General features: G+C 45.4%; 1 protein-coding gene across 1 annotated transcript in view; it reads left to right on the forward strand.

Annotated features, from left to right (window-relative positions):
• MGRN1 (mahogunin ring finger 1, E3 ubiquitin protein ligase) overlaps positions 1-14,911 on the forward strand; it is a gene marked incomplete at its 3' end in the record, with an annotated part of 45,165 nt that overhangs the window by 15,725 nt on the left and 14,529 nt on the right. Inside the window, exons 4-6 of the mRNA XM_010009149.1 lie at positions 5,326-5,443; positions 9,271-9,337; positions 12,373-12,425. Of these exons, the coding sequence (XP_010007451.1) occupies positions 5,326-5,443; positions 9,271-9,337; positions 12,373-12,425 (238 nt within the window). The remainder of the gene's footprint in view (positions 1-5,325; positions 5,444-9,270; positions 9,338-12,372; positions 12,426-14,911) is intronic.

Raw genomic sequence — 14,911 nt, forward strand, 5'->3', positions numbered from 1 at the left:
GGAATGCTGTGGTGTGCAGAGTTCACAGGCTGGAGAGCTAAATTCTATAGATTTCACTGAACAGACAAACCCTCTGTCTTTAATAAGAGTTCTGGCCTTTGTGTGCTCTGTGTAGCTGTTGTGTAAGCTGCCAGCTTTGAAGCCTGGCTGGAGTCGTGAGCCCGGTGCTCTCACCAGACAGTTCAGTGGCTGAAGGCAGACCTCTGCAGGGCTTCAGCTGCGTGCTGAGGTGTTTGTTTCCTCCTAGCCTGGGGTGGAAACTTGGTTTTTGGAGGAAACAGGAGGAGAAGACTGGCAGGGGCTGCAGTCCACCAACTTAGCAGCCAGTAAACCTCCATGCTCGCTGTGGGAGCCCCTCTGGGCTGGGTCTTGTCTAACTCTGAGACCCACAGCTATGACCTTCCTATATTTTGGTAGTGCTTCTGTTACTAACAAAAATCACTCTTGAGTTGAGACACTTGTTAATCATAGAATCATAGAATGATTAGGGTTGGGAAGGACCTTAAGATCATCTAGTTCCAACAAATCGATTTCCCTGTTCCCCAAAAGTTGACCCGAGATCCTGGCCCAAAAAGAAAGGGGAGTGAGCGGGTGAGAGAGAGAGCAGGGCCACTGTCCTTGCTCCACATCAACTTCTGTCCCCTTTGAATGCCAGCAGAACATGACTAGCTCCCTCCTCATCACCTGTAAGAGAACATGGAGCCTGCCAGGCAGTCACAACCTGCAGTAGTAGAAAAATTGGTTCCTGAGTATCCTCCAAAGCTTTCGTGTAACTCTGCCTTGTCCTCAGCTCACTGCAAATTGCCATGCAATGTGCGTAGCTGTTGCCAAAGAAAGAGAACTCTCTCATTTTGTCCACAGTCTCTTCAAAGCACAGACTGTCTCTCAGCTGTTACTAGTCAAAAATGGTATCTTGGGGAAACATTGCTGTGCATCCTCCTTTTCTCTGAGGAATGAGCTTTGGACAGTGCTCTGCGTAACCCTGAGGCAAGCTGGCTAGGATCCTTGTTTGATCAGGGGTTCCAACGTGCTTGTGGTAACAGAAATCATCTTTCGATTGTCTGAGGCAGCTCCAGTGCCAAGCGGAGCTGAGGAACACAGCAGTGAGGAAGTCTGTGTGAGTTGGGACTGGCATTCTGCTGAGAACTTCCCCAGGCACTGAGGACATGAGCAAGAGGGGGAACATCCCCACATGTTCATGCTGCGTCTCCAGTGAGCATGTAGCAACAGAAATTTAACTCTGCATAGCCAGAGGTTCCTGAACACTAGTATGCCACTGGTGGCTTGAGTGCTACTTAAGCTCTGCAGGTGCCCAGTAGCAAGTCTGGACTGCCTACAGGGAGAAGACTCTGAGCCACAGGCTGAGTTTCTCTGTGCAGGTAGTGAGTACTTCTCAGCTGATTATGGAGGAGTGAGACTAGGGAATAGTTTAGTTTGTTTCCCATTCTTTCAGAAATCACTGTGCTGTAGTCACAGGGCTTATTGTTTGCTGGTTCTCTGATACACAGCTGGTTTTGATGGGGTGTAAGGCTTTGATGTGGGAGAGGAAGGAGTCAGTGTGGAGTGTAGGCTTTGCTTTGGGGGAGTAAAGGTGTGTCAAAGAGTTACAGAGGGGAGATGGGCTGCATGGATCCTGAGGGCAGAGCTGGGAGCTGCTGCTGAAGTCAGCAGTGTGGTACCTTGTGTTATTGATGATTCTCCTGCTGTCAGGTAGCTGAGCAAAGAAAGGTTTAAAAAGATGTGACCGGGCATTTGTGTTTGGTCCTGATCTAATAGGACAGACCCCACCTCTCCAGTGTCCTGAGCTGCTAGTGCTTGCAAGGTGGTTTTGTTAGATCTCCTGTCTGGATGGAGACCTGGCCTGGTGCAGTCTGAGAAACAGCAGCCCAAACATTCAGATTTCAGCCTTTATGCAGGGAGAGGCAGCGCACTGCTTCTCTGCTATCCTTTATTCTTAATACATGCTCTCCTTTCCTGTAATACATCTCCATAACTCCACAGACCTTCTCCACTGCTGTTTGCTGTAAACCCACAGCAGCATAGGCAGGGAGTAGAACACTAATAAATACACCAGATGCCAACAAAAAGAGCTGGGGGTGGGTAGAGTCCACTTAGACACTAATATGCAGGATAATTGCTTTGTAACAGGTTGCCAAGTTGTGCTGCTGTGCAGCACGAGGAGGGTGTGCTTATGCAGTGGATCCTGTTCATCACCTCAGAAAGGCGACTGATGTCTGTGACAGTCTGGGGTCAGTGCTTCCAGGGAGTTCACCAGGCTCTTGTCTCACTAGTGCCTCAGCACTGGCTGCTGGTCCCCAGCATTGTCTGAGTGTTCAGATCCAAGACTGATACAAGATTTGGTAGTAGGGCCTAGGCAGTGACACAGTCTGAGGAATAAGGCCCACTTGGTTCACTTGGGGAAGCCTTGATGTTTTTGTCATACTCTTCAGCTCAGAAAATCTAAGTACCTGGTTTATTTCTTTTCTCAGGGATAGTGAGAACAGCAAGTCTACAAGAGTATTGTTCTACCTCTTTGTTTTCCCTTTGTAGACTGGCTTGAGCTTCTGGTGCTGTAAGTGCAGGTCCTCTGCCTTTCCTGGCATGCGTCAGAAGCATGTTTGCACCCTTTTCACAGCTCCACTCTCTCCCCTGCGCTTTATTTCCAGTGGGTTCCTGACTTGCTGTCACCTTAGATAAGTCACTCTTCCATCTCCTGCTTTCCCAGCTGTAGATGGAGAATTGTGCTTCTCTGCAGAGCTGGGAAGCTTTGAGAACACCACAAAAGGAGCTAGATACAGGCTTGCTCTATTCATTGTGCTTGACAACTCAGTAAATAAAACTTCACTCAATTGCTCGCTCTGTAATTCACACATAAAAGACCTGTCATTCTGATCTCTCCCACACTATGCTTTAAATGCAAAGGGTGGAGTGAGACCTTCTAGTGAAGCAGCACAATTTCAAAGCAGTACAGAATGGTCTTTAAGGGTAAGGTATTGGCATAAATAACATAATGTACCTGCCTCGGCAGGAAAGCAGAGTGCACATGGTGAACCTGGCGTTCATCATGGCCTTCCAGAATTTAACATGGATCTTGTAACACTTGATAAAACTTCTGGATCCTCAGAGGGTTCAGGAACTACACTCACTTTCCAGAGAAAGGCAGCAGTTCATGCCAGTGCAGAGCCTGGGTTTTCCTCCTTGGATTTGAGAGGAATTAATAAATATTCATCATCTTCTGGTATCCTTCAGCTGCAAAATCCATCCTAATCATTGTGCTTTAAGACTCTGTGCTGGCTGGCCTGAGCCCAGGAGGGCAGCCCGCTGGCTCTGTGAGCTGTAGCTCTTGAGTGTCAAGTTTTCACTCACAGCATCGCTTAAAGCTGAGTTTTAAGGTTCAGGCATGTCCTGTCTAATCACCTCTGCCATCCTCCAGCCCAGACTCCACATCTCTGGTGTAATGCTCAGTTCTGCAGTTCTTGGTTGACTCTGCCCCATGGGTTTTTCCCACGGATTTTGCTTCACCCCCTCTGGCAGTGAGCTGCCCAGCCCTCTTGCTCCTTGCTTACAGAAACCAGGAGGCATTACCTTGGATGCAGAAAAGCTGTGTATTGCCATGCCCTTCTAGTGTGCTGCACTCCTCCACAAAGTGTAGCTAGGCCAAAGGAACTTGGAGCTTCCAGTCTTTGCTTATGTTCCTGGTGATCCGTAAGCTGTGTCTGTGCTTCAGAAGAGCTGAATGTCCTCAAAAGTACAGAAGAGTGTTTTTCAAGCAAGGATTCTCTTTTCTTTGCCTCTGTGCACGCTGTGCTTGACAGAGCTCTGCACTGACCCTGCCACAGCAAATGCCTCGATCTCCTCTGCGCTTGTCTCCTTTGCAGGGCTGGCAGTAGAACTTGCCCATGTATTCTCTGACAAATGGGATCAGCAAGATGTGAGGAGCTGGTTGTAGGGGATCTAGTGTGACATCCCAAGTTGAGTTAAGGAAAACCTCAGCCTGAAGTTCCTGGTGCTAATGTGACACCTGTACTTGGAGCCTGGCCCTGGGCTGTCTGCTCGATCAAGAACAGTGGCAATCAAGTTTGAAGAGTCAACAAGGCTTCAAGCTTGTAGCTGTTCAGTGTGCAGTGGCTGCAGGCCAGCACACTCTCAGTCTCACTGTGTGAAATCCTGTTTAGGAAGTGATGGTTAGTGTGCAGAAGAGATAACATGCCATTACTGTGACTGGCTGTCTGTCTTGTTGAGCTGGAGCTAGACCTGTCTCGTCACTATGCCGGGGGGGTGGTGGTTGTTTCTGCAGTGTAAGCCTCTTGGGCAAGGGATCTCTCACTTTCTCTTGGGTTTGTCAACATGCCCTGAACACACGGTTGGTAGTTCAACAGAAGCGGCTTTGGTGGTAAAACCAGCCTCAGATGTTCCCACTCTGTTTTGCAGTTTGCTGCCTCCTCTCCCGTGCCAGAATTGGCTGTGCACATCCAGCTTGGAAATCACACTCCAGAAAGGTGTGAAAACTTCCTGATCCTGTTTTGCCACTGAAGCCCATTGTGCATCGTACTGACAGTCAGTGGGCAATGAAAGGTCTCTCCTGGGGCGGACAGGGCCCTGGATGCAAAAGATGCTGGATGGTAGCTATGGTCCTGTGCCAGAGATGTTCATCCCAGCATGGCAGTGATGGTGTTTCAGTGCTGGGCCTCAAGACAGTGGAATTGTGACTCTTCTCTATGTGGCCAGCATCGGGGACTGGTTGGTGTGTGTCTGGTGATGTTGGTTGCCCTGCAGCATCTTTGGGGAAGCACATAGAGGAGTGAATTGGAATGGCTCTTGCTTACCAGGATGATGGTGAGCCAAGCAAGCATTTCTCACTGCAGAGCTGTCCCGCAGAGGCACAGGAGAGCTTTCACCACTGTGTTGGTTGTGTGTTCCCACTGTTAGATCATTGCTGCTTCTTCCTGGGTTCCCTGCAGAAAGTAAAACTGTGTGCTGGGCTGAATGCCAGCGTTGCCTAGGCCCTGGATTTAGTGAGCCAGCCTTTGCCAGGCTGCTGCACCCCACTGTACTCCTCTGACACCTAGTGTTCCCAGGCAGGTCAGTATGGACTCATCAGACCTTGCCTGTCTGCACTGCTTTCCCTTCCCTGTGCTCACCTTCTCGCTTTGACCTTCCCCTTCCTTTTCTGTATCCCCACTGAATGGCTGCCAGCCCCTGCCAGCTCTGCCTCTTAGAGCTGCCACTTGTGATTCCTGAAAGGCAGACAGGCAGGAATGAATGAGAGCCTAGCCAAGAGCAATCACTTGTTACAGCAAGTTTTCTTTCCCCTCATTTCTTCAGATACAGCACAAAGAATCCCTCTCTGCAGTCGGAGACGGTTCATTACAAGAGAGGGGTAAGCCAGCAATTCTCCTTGCCTTCCTTCAAGATTGATTTCTCAGACTGGAAGGATGATGAGGTAAGTTTTTTCCCAGTATCCCCTTCTTCTCACAAGCTTGTTGTCCCAGAAGCACTGGACTCCATTTAGTGCCTTGGCATGTTTTGTGGGTATGAGATGAATGGGGCCACAGGAGGAGCAGGTATGAACACTGTATAGGAACTTGGCAGGGAGATCAGGCAAACAGGAAAGAAACTCAAAGAAGCAACTTTTGGTATCACTAATCAGCTGGCATCCCAGCATCTGGTGTAGGAGGGAGACTGCAGAGACTGGCACTGGAACTGTTGCTAGAGGAACCTTCAACTCCTCAGCCTTCCTCTCCCTGGCAGCCAAATTGCTCCTGGGAACAAATGTCTGTCTTGAGCTCTCTGTTTTGGTGGGGGTTTTGTTTGTTTGTTTGTTTGTTTGTTTTTGTCTGGTCCTCTGGAACAGAGGTCTCCAAGGTGGGGTGCATGCAAGACAACTCACTGGGGTGCAGGAAGAACTTCAACAGTATTCTATATATCTTATAAATAATAAATACACATCTATTGGGAGTACGTCCTCAAAATTTTATACTGATTGGATGAACAGTCAAAATAGTTTGGAGGTTACTGCTCTAGGAGACTGCTGTTGAAGGGCTACATCCTGCATTATTGAATGTAGCAGTACAGTGAGGTGGGGGGATACTCCCCCTTCTGGGGCAGATTCACACTGGTGCATTATTGGTGAATAAGGGAATGCCTTTCCTCCTTTTTGTTTAACCCATAAATGCAAACAAAGGAGGGTTTGTTTTTAATTAAGCTCTGTGGCTTTTACTACAAAGCAAGATCTGTGGAATCCTATTAATTTTGGTATCTTTGCAAAATTCTGACCCAGACAGTCACTGCTTCTTGAGCCTCTGAGCTTTGGCCCATGTGATGCAGGGCAGGGAGGCCTTGATCTTTCCCCTGCTCTGTACAGGTCTGCCATAAGAGATGCCTGATGCAGAGGAGTTGGACTGCAGCTACTGCTATGTATTTGTTCCTGTGGACCCCTGTATCAACTACGATACAGTGTTCATTTCCTGACGCAAGCCTGTGTAAGAGTATTGTATAAGTGAAACCTGATAGATAACTCCACCTATTAAAAAAAAAAAAGGCAAAGAAAAAAGAAGCAAAGAAAAAAGAAAAAAAAAAAAGAAGGAAAAAGCAATCTTTCATGTGTTTTGAAAAGATTGAATAGCTATTGTCTTGAAGTTACAGTTATAACCATAATCAGTCCCGTGCCTCAACAAATGCCATGGTGGTTACCAAAAGCCTGCACAGTCTGGTCTCCTGATGTCTTGGCTTCTCTGCCAGTATGTGATTTCACAAGTTCAGCCTACAAAAGCCTGGAAGAGCTGCTTTTCAACCCCTTCTGTCATCTGAGAGAGCTGGAAAGTAGAAGCTCAGATCCCTTTCTTCTTAAAGAATTGAGAAGCTTAATTTTCACTTTTGTTCCTGCCAGCAAGGTTTTAACTCAAGTACTAAAGTCACGTCTCTTTGACAACTTAAAGGGAGAGATGCTACAAAAAGGCTTCTAGCTCCCTTTGCTTTATTCTACTGCATCTTCTGTCTACCCTTTTTTTCATTGGTGTTACTGGGAGCTCTGGGTGTGGAGGTAATGTGGAACACGCACTGTGCTTCAGAAGAGTTTCGTCTTCTGTTTTGGCTCTGAGTACATATCAGTCCTTGTCCTCTCAAGTCCAGTAAAATGCATACAGCTAAATCTTAAGTGGCCACTGATACGCAGCATTTACACCTGGGAGAGCTGGCAGAGTGTTATCGCTCAGCTGTGTACAATTGCATACTTCAGATTTCTTTCCAGCATTGTTATTGCTGTTGTCCAAAACCTCCAGATTGACTTCATGTTTTTTCTCAGTGTAATACTTGCATATGATGTAGTTCTTGTCTGGCCACAGATGGGAAAATAATGCTGTGTTGGGTTGTTATGTGGAAAGCTTTATAAAAGTTACTGTGTCTTCATAATATACTAGTTTGCTTGCAAGTTCCAGTGTATGGCTTTTGTTGAGGCAGTTGTTTTCAGGTCCCTAAAACTGAATGTGAAATGGACACTTAAAGAGGCCTTTTGTTTGAGAATGTGAAAGTTTGTTGTAAAGCAACCACAAATTTGTGATTCGACTTTCCCTTCAAATCGACAAACAGTAACTGTTGTCATACTGCAATAAATCAGAGCAGGAAGCAAAGCAAAACCATAAGCTTCTTTCAGCAATTTTAATCAATTGTCCTCGATGAATTTTCCCTCTGTGGAATGCCATAAAGGCTCAAAAATGCAGGCTGGAAAATAGTGGCTCAGTGAGACTTTTCTATAACAAATACTGAGTGGTTAAATGAGATTTTTGTGTTCACTTTGTTACTTGGCTGTTCTGGAAAGAGAATAGATTCTGGTAGTTCAAGAGAGGAATAAAATGTAAAACTGTCATACAGAGGATGAAAATCAGTGTCCCTCAGGCTTGAAGACTAGCTCAGTGAAATCATAAGGTCTTCCAGCACATACCTGTTTGGAATCCCATTTGAAAGGATGCGTGTGTGCAAAGCTTTGTTAGGCAGCTGAGAATCACTTCCAGAAAGTGCTGCAGAAGCTGTGTGTTTCCAAAGGCAAGTAACCTGCATGAGGAGCAGCAGCTATGGACAGAAGAGCAGCAGAACTGCAGTCCCCTCTTCCCCTGCGCCTCCTGTGGAAGGCTGGTGAACTGTTGCAGTCCAAAGCATGTGCCTGCAGCTCTTGGCAGAGGTGCAGCCATGTGGCTAATGGCTATGACATACTTGGCTGGTGGTGCACTGGGTATATTGTCTCCCAGTGTACTGTTATCATTCATTTCACGATGAACATTCAGGTTGTAATTCATTTGAGAGGAATATCTTCAACTACGTTAAAGCTCATTGTGAGGGTCACCTTCCCTCCAGTCTGCATATTCTGGGTTGTCATTTGTGCCAATGCCAGTAGATACCTTGACAGTTTATCTTTTGAGGGACTAGCTGGACAAAATCATGCTGCACATGATGTTGGGGCTGCAGGAAAGTGAGGAGAGCCCTGAAGCACTACCTGAGTGGTGCTGTAGTGCTTCGCATTCAGTCTCAGTTTTCACTGGAAAACTGAAAACAGACTACCTGGTGAAATGACAACTTCTCCTCTCAAAATCCAAGCCAGTAATTAACAAAAAACACCAGAATTCCAGTCTCTGAGCCATTTCCGTTCCTGGCATAGGATAGTGTTTGTAAGGTTGCATTTTTCTTGTGTTTGTAAGATGACATGGAGCTTTTGAAGTGCTTTAATGAAGTGCAGGGCAAAGGAAGAAATTGAGTCTGTTTTCCTTGCACTCAAGTGAGATCTTAAATTTTCAGTCTCGCCAGTTAGAAGGTCAAGGACCTGAATTTCATAACATGCCAAGAGATGGAAATCAGTCTGGTGTTTCCTTAAAGTGTTGTGTAAGCTTGAAGTTTTGCAGATTTTTCTCTGTCTTCAGGAACTCCATACAGAGTAAGGGTTTATTTTTGGTGTAGAGAACAATAATGTGTACTGCTGTGCTATAACCAGTATATCATAGGATCACAGAATGGTTAGGGTTGGAAGAGACCTGAAAGATCATCTGGTTCCACCCCTCCTGCCATGGACAGGGACATGTATATATGTTGTAGTAACTCTGGTTGACTCCCTTTGAAAGTTGATGCCTGAATTTTAAATCCTCATGCTCTTTTGTGTCATTTTGAGACCAGAGGCTGGGTCAGAAGGTGCTTTCGTTCCTCTGATGTTATCACCGTCTTGAGCATTGTCTTCAGGCAAGCCTGGTGTGAATTGTCTAACCTCAGCTCATTTCTTTCCCTCAGCTGAACTTTGACTTGGATCGTGGTGTGTTCCCTGTGGTCATCCGAGCGGTGGTGGATGAAGGAGATGGTAAGCATGTGGTAGTGGTGTGCTCCCATGGTCATCTAGGTCTCTTTGCGGTTATGTGACTCCTTCAGGGCAGGCCTTATTTTGCAATGATGAAAACATTTTACTTGTAGCAAAGGCTTGGGGAACCTTTCCAGAATAAAAATATTTCAGGATTTCACCCTAACTTCCCTATATTAAAAGGGCCCAGCTAACCATGGGTTCTTACATAAAAACATGTTTTTAAAAATAGCCTCAATTTTTCACAGGAAAAATGGCCAGGTATTTAGCGTTGGAGTAGTCTTTTGACAAGCTCTTGGCTCTGCCACCAACACCAGGAACAAATCAGAGTAGATTACTTCCTTTCTCTTTGGGTTTTGCATTTGCAAGTTGTAAGGCAAGAAGGGAGTTGGTCTTTTTCCCATGTTTGACGGGTAAGTTGTCTTCATAAAACCTATAGCTATCTGTAGGATGGGCCTTCCCCTAGGAATGGTCAGAGAAAAAGAAATGGTTTCAAACAATTAGGCCACTGTTAAACCAGATACAGCTTCCTCCATCAGTTGAAAATTCTTCTGATTCTTCTGAAGGGTGCTGAATGGTTACAATAAAAGAGCATAACCTTTGATAAGAAGTAATATTGTTGATTATTTTAAAAGCACATTGCCATTTTGGAGGGGGAAGTCCAGTAAATGTTTAGATTGTTACTCACCTTCTGCTGTATTTTTCTGAGGGGGAGTGTGCTTTTGGGCTCTGTGTTTTTGCACTTGTTATAAGCATCAGCAATGAAAAATACGCAAGGAACTCGTGTGTTCTCTAGAGCCAGGGGCGAATATGGTCAGCAGGACCAGCATTTCACATCTTCTGTTTGTAATGTTTTGTACGAAATAGAAGAATAATTAGAAAGGAAAAAAAAATCCATTGTTGATTGCACTATTTAGTGCAGTCGCTTGCTCAGTTTCTTACATTATAGATGTGAAATTGCCCAGAAACTCATTGCCTTATTTTACAGTCCTCCAAGCACAGTAAAATAGAACCAATTTAAATTGGATCAACCAATTTAAAGTGTGACTAACAAAGCACGGTGCAACATAGAGGAAACTACTTCTAAAGTGCATCTATTTTTAGTGATTTCAGGCACTGTTGGTAAAATTGACATAAATGTATATTTCTTGACCATAAATATAAAACACCGCCCTCTGTTTATGGAGCTGTTGGCAAGGTATTTGTACTTTCTAATATTGGGCATGCCTAGAAGGACCAAAAATAGAACAGGAGGCAGCATGGGAAGCATACATTTATGCACATACCATGCCCCAGTCTTAGCCAATAGTGTCCTGTCATCTATTTTAATAACCTGGAAAGGCAAGTGCTTTTAAATCCTCTCCTGGAGAGAATATCAGCACAAAAATATGGACACTTGAGCGAGATTTGAGGAAACTGTTGTGTATTTTGGTTCTTTTTTTAACTGCTAGGCCTGGAAGGAGCTGGCCTTGTGTGTTTGGAGCACCTGGAAAATTACAGCTGGCCTATAACTGCTTGTGTTAAATAAAATTGAATGGCAAGTTAAAATAGCAGTGAGTGAGATGTTGGTTTGGACCGAATTCTGACAGGAGATGTGTGCCTGCCTTGGAGAATGTGAGCTTGCAGTGTCAGCCCTCTCACACTGCTGCCAGCGGGATAGCTCTCAGGGAAAGGTACAGAAACCTTTTGGGGAGGGAAGGTGCTGCACAGCTCCAGCCACACACTGCTTGAATGCCACTGAGGATATGAAGGTAGTGATGCCTGTTACCTCTTTCTTAGCCACTCAAACTGCTGGGAGAGTCCTGAATTTCATGTATTGAGTAAGCTGGAGCAGCCTTGCTCTTGGCTGGCAATGGAGGGAGAAAGCAGATGAATTCCCAGTTTTAGCCCTCTTTTCTGTATGCCATTATGTTCCCAATTGCACCCAAATTGCCATGCTAAGTCTTTATTACCATCAAATCTGCAGGCATGGACTCTCTTCTCACATCTGCTGCTGTTCCCAAACCTGATCTTTGTGCTATAGTCTAGTGAATGGTTCCTCTTCTTATCTCTGCTGTTCTGGGGGCCCAGTGGAAACTGTTGAGCTCTTCTCCCTTTTAAACAACTCAGGAGTTGCTTCCTTCAGCTGTTAACTTTCTGGCACAGAGCTGATGATAGTTTCTGTCAGCTCTTCTGCATGTGCTGAGCACAGCCCAGGTACTTGTTGGTCCGGGCAGGGCAAGGTGGATACATGCCTTCCTTTCCCTCTGTGACTCCTCCACAGCCTCTGTCTTCCATTTCTGTATGAGTCGTCTGAACATAATTAAGCAAAAGGGTCCAACCACTTGGAGCTGAACAGAACCTTAGAGCCTTGAGCCAAAGAGACTGGGACTGTACCTCAGCTGCTTCTGTTCTGTATTTGATCTGTATTTGCTTTGGGAGTCATGGATGCAATACTAAAACCTCTGACAGCCCCTTCACAGTGCTGTTGGATTAAGAGGGAAGCTTTGCGTTTGGAAGAGGGAAGACATGATGTTTGTCTTTGGGGAAAAAAATCAGAGAACTGGATCGAGATGTTTCATGTCCAAAAGTGGTATGAGAAATAAATGTTTTATGAGTGTGTCAGATTAGAGGAAAATAAAGTGATAAATAACAGGGCTGGAAGTGCTGCTAACTGCAGTTAAACCAGATGGATTTATTAATCCCTGTGATCACTTCAGGTAATTAAAAACATGAATTTAAGGGGAGAGCAGAGTCCCACTGAGCGCTTTGTTTTACTTTCCCTTTCCAGCCTCTGAAAACAAAGTGGGATAGTTTGGAGCACCCAAGATAACAAAGGCATGTCTGTATGGGGCCCACCATAGAGCCCAGCAGGGTTTTGTTCTTGCTCTGCAGGAGTGCAAGATGACAAGATATGAGAAGTTTTAAATTGCAAAAGGAGATGAAAATAGGACAGATGGTGGTTCAGAAATTGTGAACAGACTAAAACGCAGCTTGGGTAGCTTTATGCTTGTGCTGTTTTCAAGGTTTAACCAGAAGTGCTCTTTCTATTTTTGCAGTGGTGGTTGAGGTGACAGGTCATGCCCATGTTCTTCTGGCTGCATTTGAAAAGGTAAATGACTTCTTTTTCCCTCTGTCCCTGTCCTTGCATATGTAAATGTTTTCATGGGTCATTAGTTTGTATTTATATAGCACTTAGCACAATGGAGTCCTGGCCCAGTGATGGGGAGTTCCCGAGTGCTACTGTAGTAAAAATATTCACTTGCAGCAGCTCCTGTGCAGCCTGTAATTATCATTTGTACCTCTGCTGGTCACTCAGCTAATTGTAGCTGGTGTTTCCTGTGTGTGGGGAGAGGATATGCCTCAGTGGCTGAGATGCTTGAGGGTGGAAGGTATTGACCATAGCTGCTACCATGCGGTTTTCCAGGGCATCATGATCTCTTTGCAGAACTGGATCTGATGTGTCCAGACCTTGTTGCACCATTGTTTGGCCTTAGTTTACATGCAGGACCAAGTCCTTTTAAATAATTAGGATATATCCTGCATAAAGACTTCGAGCTCTACTACTTTTCAGAGGCATGTTTGATGTAGCTGACTGCTGCCTACATGGAAAGGCTAAGCCAAGTTGTATGCCACAAGCCTTGATAACAGAATCTCTTTCCATGATAACTGGACCCTGAAAACAGTTGCAAGATTCATAACTGCACCATGTTGTGTCTGGTTGTGGTAATACTGCAGACACATATCCTGGGCAAGTGATACTTGTAGTGAGGTGCTAAAATGAGGCAAGAGATGATAGAGCAGAGCTGGGCATGTAGCGGGAAGCAGTATCAATGTTGTGCTCTTAGAAATTCCTCACTTCCAGGCTGGCATGTGGCTGACTTCTGTTTCTCAATCTGCTTGGTTCCTGCCATGTCCTTGAGCAAGTTGCCAGGTCTTACTCTGTTCCTCCTGGGTGGATAATGTGGATGGTGATAAGCTGAGTCAGAGGGCATAGGAAGCACAGTCAGTCCTAAGGAAGCCCTGTGGCTGGAAGATCCTCTTATGTGTTCTAGGTTGCTTTTTGCTGGACTTAGTGAAGAAGATGAGTTTTCCTATGCTAGAAAGGCTGCTTTGAGCACTGGCTCTGCAGGTAGTTCTGTTTCTGGCAATTAGAGATGAGATGGGCAGCTGCAACACCCCTGGGGCTAGGGCAGGGATTTATTCTTCTAGTTTCCTCCTCCATTTTATCTGGAAAACCTAAACATGCTGGAATCCCGCAGCTGTTGTTCAGCAGCACCAGGAGAGAGCAGCATGGGCAGTGTGGCAATGGGTCCTTGGGTTAGGCTGTAGTGTTTGGAGCCCATCTGTCATCTTGGCAGAAAAGTATAGTAGGTGAAGACCCCGAAGCCTTGCAAAATGATTGTTCAGCTATTTCTGAGGAGAGAAAAGTAGATGAGACCACCAGCTTCCTGCATGTTACAGCCTGATTTTGAAGGCATGCCTGTTTGCCTTCCACATCTGTGAGACTCACCTGTGCTCTCAACCTATTGCTTATATAGCTTTTTAGTTGTAGTGAGGTTCAGATTAGGCTTTGGATCTGATGATGTGAGTATGATTTTTACTTACAAAGGAGTGTGTCTAGTTACTATTTTCCACATATCCAAACATAGCCCTGTTGCAGTAAGCCCAGCCTCTGTAGTCAGGGAGAAGAGCTCTGGCTGGATTTGTCCCAACTCTCAACTTCCCATTCCAGCATTCCATAGCCTGCACTTGATAATAGCACCTTGTAGAATGTAGGAAAATACACATATATTGGGAATGTGTTAGCATGAGGGCAGAAGTGAAGCTTTGGAAAGTTCTGTCTCATGAGATTGGAAAGTGGCTTAAACTGCTCCAGCTTTGGAAGCAGGATTTCAAGGATTATAGGTAAATTTCACCCACTGTGCAGAACCTTGGAGCATTCTGGATGCACAAAGTTGATGGCAAAAGCCTGAAATTAATGTTCAGGGACCTGAACGAGGTATGAGGCAAAACTGGGACCTAACTAAAGCTAGTCAGGCCATTGCATCAGTGCTGGATTATGTCCTGTGTCCAGGTTTGAGCTCAACGATTGAAAGTGCCTCCCCTCTTTTTTTAGTCTGTGTGTACTGTGAGAGGGAGATGCTGTCTGGTGGGGCTACTTCTTACTTGTCATCTTCCACTGCATACTTAAGATCAAAATCTTTCTTTTACTAAAAAAGTCACAGGGCAAAGTACATGTTGAGTTCTTTCTCCTCCCCATTTCATTAAAATATATTCCCCATCCTTAGATTAATTGCAGCTTTTGAAGTGTAGGTTCGTAAATCCAGAGGAGTTTCTTGCTAATAAGCACTGCTGATGATTGCTAGAGCATGCTCAGAGGACAGACAGACCAGCTTGCTATTTATATGTATCTTTCGGATCAGAATAGTAACCTTGATGCTCAGTGCAGTCTGGCCTTGCAGCTCTTCCAAACACAGACACTTGGCAGTTTGTGTTTGCCTGGAGAACAGGACTGTTTCGTCTTCTGCTGCGATGTTGGTGTCCCTTCCTTCTGAAACTCCTTCAGCAAACAGATGCATGCCTGTAGCCGTTCAC

This window comes from Nestor notabilis, unplaced genomic scaffold (genome assembly GCF_000696875.1).
Source record: "Nestor notabilis isolate BGI_N333 unplaced genomic scaffold, ASM69687v1 scaffold22302, whole genome shotgun sequence".
Taxonomy (NCBI): Eukaryota; Metazoa; Chordata; class Aves; order Psittaciformes; family Psittacidae; genus Nestor; species Nestor notabilis.